We start from the raw sequence: 5959 nt of genomic DNA, 5'->3' as shown, positions 1-5959 counted from the left end.
AGGTTTACATCTGCAACACAGACATATACGCAAAGTAAAACAGAGATTCATCTGCATAGAAATAGAAGTTTTGAATGTATAATGAATAACGTAGCTGGAGACAGTCCATCCGTATTGAGCAAAAGAGTATTTTGATTACAGCCTTTGGAGACAAAGGCAGCCTTGGCAATGAAATCACCCAAGAGTAAAGCTGATGCCCTGAAAAAATAGATTGATAGTACATCAGTGCAATACCACGACTGTCGTGGTACTCCAGCAAGTTGCACAGCCGATGGGGTTTTCTTTGGCCAGCATGGACCTGGAGCTCTGCTTATCCCTTACAAAGTGGTGTTCGGATGCAGAGAAGCTGTGCTCTGCAGCCCCCGTACCCCGGCAAGGACACCGCTCTTCCAGTCGCGTGGCCTGTCGCGACTGGCTGGCGGGACCAGTCCCACCCGCCCCCCTGCCCAAAACACCCTCCGACCAGGGGGCTGCAGGGCCCCTCCTGTCCCCTTGGCCGCAGAGAAAGGCAGTGCGGAGAGCAGCACGGTCACTCCAGCTGGGCACAGGCGCCAGCAGCCTTTATTTGGCACGTTCCCCTTTGCAAAGGCCCTGCCACCCGCTGCTGACGGCTCTCCCGCTGAGATGGGTGGCCACCGTGAGGGCCAAGGTCCCTGCCGCTGGACTCTCCGGGGCTGCTCTCAGCTTCGTGGCGTGGCTGGCAGTCCCTGGGCCTTCCCACGCCGCTCCAACAGCCTCGTCTTCTCCCCCTTGCTAAAGGACACGGAAGAAAGGGCCTCAGCTCTGTGGCCGGGCAGAAGGGCCCGCAACGCCCCAAAGCCTGGCTCAGGCCAGCGGTTCTTGGAGGTGCTGCTGAGGCCAGCCTGCTGCTCTGTGTGGCGTCTCGTGGGCCCTCGTGCCCCAACCCATCTGCGGCGAGGAGAGTGCAGATCGGCCGGGGCTGAAGCCGGGCAGGGCCGAGAGCCGGGACAGAGCAGGCATCGCAGCTGAGGGCCGGGTGCCCGGGAGTCACTGTGCGGGGAGGGCAAGCACAGGCTGCCTGCTTTGGGAAGGCAGAGCCCAGCCAGCTGAGCCAGCCTTCCGTCTTCAGCCTGGACGCCTCCAGTGGTGGGAGCCGCCCAAGGCTTTCCCCGGCACACACTTACTCTGCCCACGCTCTCCCCGGGAGGTGCAGCTCTGCCGGCCCCTCTGACGCTCTCTGCCTTGCAGCGCTTTGGCATCTCTCCTTCTCCTGCAGCCCCTCCTTCAGCTTCTCGGCATAGGCCTTTCTCAGGAGGTGGGGAGGGCGATAGGGATCCTCAAACACGTGGCGGCAGGGGCTCTGCGAAGGCAGAAGAGACTCTCCTAAAGCCCCGCCACCACTCGCTGGGGCTGCTCCCAAGGCTTCAGCCCAGGCGCGTGACTTGCACAGCCTTGGCTTAGTCTTCCGGGCGGTGGGGCTGAGCCCTCGCAGAGAGGTATGGGCACGCAACAGACTGCCCATGCCACAGCCAACTGCACACTTCGGCCTGGGGCCGTAGGGACAGCTCCTCTTGCAGGGCAACGTGCAGGGCAGCGGGCAGACAGAAGGCCCCTGCCTGGCCAGTTGGCCACAGCACTGCTGCCGTGCCCGTGCCGGGAGACCTTCCCTGCTCCCCTCCCGGGGAGCGGGGAGGGGAAATGCCCTTTTCCTGGGGGCTGGGAAGTGCATGCCATACCTGGCCTCGCTCCGTGTTCCGCCCCGCTCTGTTGGCATGGTATTGGCGCCACACGTCCGCTTCCACCTCTCGGCGCTTGGATGCCATCAGCAGCCGGAGCCGTTTTTCTGCCCTCTCGGCACGGAGCGAGCCCGTTCCCTGGAGGCCAGGCACACACCACACAGGCGGCGTTAGTCTCCTCGGGCTTGGGCAGGGCGGGAGGGCTGGGACGGTGGGCAGCTCTTGCCGCCTCTTCTGCCCTGGCCCAGAGCCCGAGACGTGACGCAGGGCTGGCACATCCCTGGGGCATACCGTTCCCGAAGGCTGCGGAACACACGCAGGGAGCTGCAACCGCGGCTGAGCTGGAGGTCTGGGCTGCTTCAGCTCCTCGTGGGACTTCTCCCGGATTACTGGCAGGACTCTGAAGAGGCACGGCAGGCTGAGCTTGTGGGAGCCCAGTCTGAGCCGCTTGCTCCGGGACAGGCTCGCAGCCTGCCGCCCGGCTCCAGCCCCGCCAGGCTGTTCGGCAGGAGGACCGCGTGTCCAGCAAGACAACGTCTCCGGGGCCTTTCGGCATCGGCGCAGGCAGCCCCCCGGCCAAGGGAAACACCTCCCTCGCACTACGACGAGGACACGGTGTGCCCCCACGCCCCCAGCCGCACCGCTCCTCCGGGAGGCTCACCTGGCCTGGCCAGCTTCCTTGGCTTTCGCCCGCTCGCCTTCCTTCGCCCGCTCGCCTTCCTTCGCCCGCTGCCTGGCTAGAGAAACCCTCCGCTGAGCCAGGAACACCGGGTCCAGCACGCTCACTGCAAGTGGGAGGCAAGAGGACAGCACAACAGCGTCTTTGGGACCCTGCGGGCCCGACACGAGCGCCCACAGTCCCCGGCCAGCACTCGGCTGGGACATTACCTCTGCGGGCACCCCCGCCCCAAGGCGCCGGCTCTCTCCTGGGCTTCAGAGAAATCGCAGGGGCCGACGGTTGGTGGGGGGTCTCAACTGCAAGCCTGGAAAACAGGAAGGCACCAGCTGGGCAAAAGGGCACCACGCTCCCTTGGGGGCTGGCGCTCATCAGCTGCTGGCAGGCACCCGTGGGAGCCACTGCCAAGTCCCTGGAGGACGCGGCTCTCTGTGGCACCTGAGGGGCCCCACCGTCTCCAGCAGCCTCTGCCGGTGCTTCCCTTGCCTTCCCGCCAGAAAGCTGGCGATGGCAGCACACGCCCTCCTTGCTGCCCCCGCAGACTCTCCCGCCTCTCACTCTCTCAGGGCACATCGAGAGCGGACTGGCCGCTTTGTCTGCACTCTCCAACCTGGGGAGGAGCGAGCAGCGGGCGGCCCGGCGAGGAGCGAGCAGCGGGCAGACCGGGAAGCTCTCCTGGGAAGGAGCTGGTCTTGCCTAAGCTTGGCAGGAGAGGAGCCTCGGCAAGAGGGTGCCCCCACAGCAGGGGCTGAGCAGCTGCTCCCTGACCAGCTGGGGCCTGCAGAAGCCGTCCTGCTCACCTTGGCAGCGTGATGACCTCGTCTCGACTGAGCCGACTAAAATCGTTTTTGCCCGCGAAGGCCACGGTACGCATCATCTTGGAGTCCTGCAAGGGGACAGGGACGTATCAGCAGACGCCCAGGACACGTGCTGGTTGCTCACAAAGGTGGCCAGCCGTCTCGCTGCTCAGAGACACAAAGGCTGCCTCTCAGGAAGCCTCGCACCACCTTCTCCCTTGATGTCATTAGCCCCACCCTCGAAGGGGCCAAGGCGCTACCGAGACTTGGCCTGGCTCATCGAGAGCGTGTCTAGGCCGGGTGGCGAGGCAGGTGACAGCAGCCAACAGAAAGCAGCTGGAGAGAGCTTTGACAGCATTGCCACAGAGCCCTGCGGAGGAGCCCCGCAGAAATGACAAGCTCACCCCGAGAAGAGCTGCCAGCATGTTGCCCGTGCCGTCCAGCTCCAGCAGGCAGTCATCCAAGAAGGTCATGCTGACCACTTTTCTTCGCACGGCAAGGATGCCAATGCCCTTGAAGGAGAATTCCACCTCCTTGTTGTCTCGGAGGGCCCCAGCGAAGAAAAGCAGGGTCTCGTGTATGCACCGCTCCACGATTTCTCGGCGGAAGTGGATCTCGGCGGCAATCTGCTCAAAGTCCAGCTGAACGAACGGCGTCTCGTCTAGGAAACAAGCGCAAAGCAACCAAGTCGCTCCCACTGCAGTTCAGCCGACTCTGAGACTAGGTGCCGTCGGCACCCAGCCCTCGGGCAACGCTCTGCTGGAGAGCGCTCCCCCTTCAGCTTCGGCCACGTCTCCGGAGCGGACCTGGTGGACAGGAGAAGGCAAAGAGAAGCTCTGCCTCCTGCTGCGAGCAACCAGCTGGAGCGGAGGGTGAGCTGGGGAGATGAGGCTGGCTCCCCGGGCAGGGGCAGGCTGCTGGGTTGCCGTACGCGTGCCCACGCTCAGCGCTCTCCAGGTCGGAAGAGCCTTTGCTCGGCCATGTCACAGAGGTGTCGGCAGCAAGCCGAACGCAAGGGCTGTGCAGGGGAAGCACCCGTCTTCTTACCAGGAATTTTGGCCTTTGCACACTTGAGCTTGTAAAATTTCTTCAGAAACCTGCACGGCCGGAACACGGGTCTCTCAACGGGCAAAGCCGTGTCCTCTCCCACCGTGGCACGCGCTGGGACAAGTGCAAATGTCCCAACGCCGATCTCCACCGCCTGAAAACGCAAGCAAGGAGGGGGAGCATTGGCAGGGTTGCGCCGAGGCAGGAAGGCTGCCAGACAACTCACGCGGCCCTGGGGATGGTACGTCGTGCCCTGCTCCGGAGGCCCGGAGGGGCAGGATGGGCCACGGGCAGGAGGCAAGGCTCACCCTCTTCTGCAAGAGCTGTCGCCGGATGTACCTAGATGCGCCAGCCCAGACTTTGCAGATTTCTGGAAAGCAAAGGAAAGGATGCCGTGCTCTGAGTCAGCAATGGACAACCATCCAGCACTCCCCTGCCCCCGGAGGCAACAGCGGAGTGCGCTCAAGCCACCCCTCGCCCTGAGCAAGCACTCGCAGCGCCGGGGCTGCCCGGCTGCGTTCTTGACCACCCCCAGCCTCCAAGAAGCCCGCCCTGTGCCCCGGAGAGGCCTGGGGGCAAAAGGCAGGCATCAGTAGTGTTTTGGGGAAGGGGATCCCGCCCTTTGACCTGGGCAGCGGCTAGAGGCCTGGGCTACCAAAGCCACCCTCGAGCCCCAAGGCACCATCAGGCAGGGCTCCCTTGCAGCCGCCGGTCCCCTCCAGAAGACCCCCGCTACAGCCCCAGCCCCAGCCTCAGGGTTTCCACAGCTCATCTCCACTTCATCTTGGCTCCCACAGCGCTCCTGCAAGGGGGCCTCACCGCTGGTGGTGAGCTCCTTGAGGGTTGGCAGATCCTCGGGCCCCAAGGGCTTGAAGAGCAGGTACTTAATCATCTTTGCCCCCCTGCACCGCAGCAGCTGGGCAAGAGGTGTTTGTCCTGCCTCAAAACCCCCCTGCTCCTCTCCTCCTCCTTCCTCCTCGCCACTTCCCCAAGCGGCGTCTCCAACACTCTCCCACGGCCTCCCCTCGGCTCCTCCTGGCAGCAGGGCAGCTCCTGCGGAGCACAGCACTGGCGAGAGCAGCCCTGGTGCTGCCCAGGCCTCGCCGGGGAGTGTGGACAGAGGCACGGTGGGGAGCTCTGATGCGGGTGTCCCACTGTGACACCGTGCCGTGTCACACAGGGCTGCGGGGACCCGCCGCAGCAGCCACCTCCGTGTCACGTAGAGGTGGACCCACCCACGTTTGGCCCCAGCGTGGGCAGGGCAGCCCCGCTGGGCACCTCAGGCTGCTGCGCTGACACTCCCGCCTGCGTATCTCAACGCAGCCCCGCTCGGCTGGCCACGCAGAAACTCTCAGAAGCCGGGAAGGAACGGGCGTTAATGCCCAAGGGGCTTCGCGCCCTCAGAACAGGGCTGGGGAGTGTTGTGGAAGGCAGCAAAGCTGAGCTACGGGAGCACCCGGGCCGCCCCTGAATGAGACCTAAACAGCATCTGGCAATCCTGGGATAAGATTCTGAGGCTGTGGTAGCACAGGAGTGGATGTAAACTGCAGAGGCTGTTGTTATATTCTGGAGGGCTTTGAGGGCGTGGTTTAGCTGCTTAAAAGTAGTCGTTCATGGTAAAGCAGAACTCCTAGCTTTCTCAATGCTTTCGCTTAACTTTGACCTATTCTCTGATCGGAGACGTAAGGTGATTCGGAACGCCCCAGAGCCAGTTTAAGCCAGGAAAAGGAGACGAGGTAACA

At 63.6% G+C, this 5959-nt stretch overlaps 1 protein-coding gene across 1 annotated transcript; it reads right to left on the bottom strand.

Annotated features, from left to right (window-relative positions):
* Positions 1–449: 449 nt before the first annotated feature.
* Positions 450–4875, bottom strand: LOC128137318 (uncharacterized). The gene is made up of 10 exons (XM_052778168.1): positions 4526–4875; positions 4218–4371; positions 3575–3831; positions 3174–3259; positions 2586–2680; positions 2359–2482; positions 1989–2097; positions 1698–1835; positions 1146–1321; positions 450–753 (listed from the first exon to the last, which is right to left on the bottom strand). The coding sequence occupies exons 3-10, from the start codon at positions 3641–3643 to the stop codon at positions 681–683; spliced, it is 870 nt and encodes a 289-aa protein (XP_052634128.1). The 5' UTR covers positions 3644–3831; positions 4218–4371; positions 4526–4875; the 3' UTR covers positions 450–680.
* Positions 4876–5959: the final 1084 nt, after the last annotated feature.

The sequence above is a fragment of the Harpia harpyja genome, chromosome Z (genome assembly GCF_026419915.1).
Source record: "Harpia harpyja isolate bHarHar1 chromosome Z, bHarHar1 primary haplotype, whole genome shotgun sequence".
NCBI lineage: Eukaryota > Metazoa > Chordata > Aves > Accipitriformes > Accipitridae > Harpia > Harpia harpyja.
The sequence above is the reverse complement of the archived record's forward strand: the minus strand, read 5'-3'. Positions and strand labels throughout refer to the sequence as shown.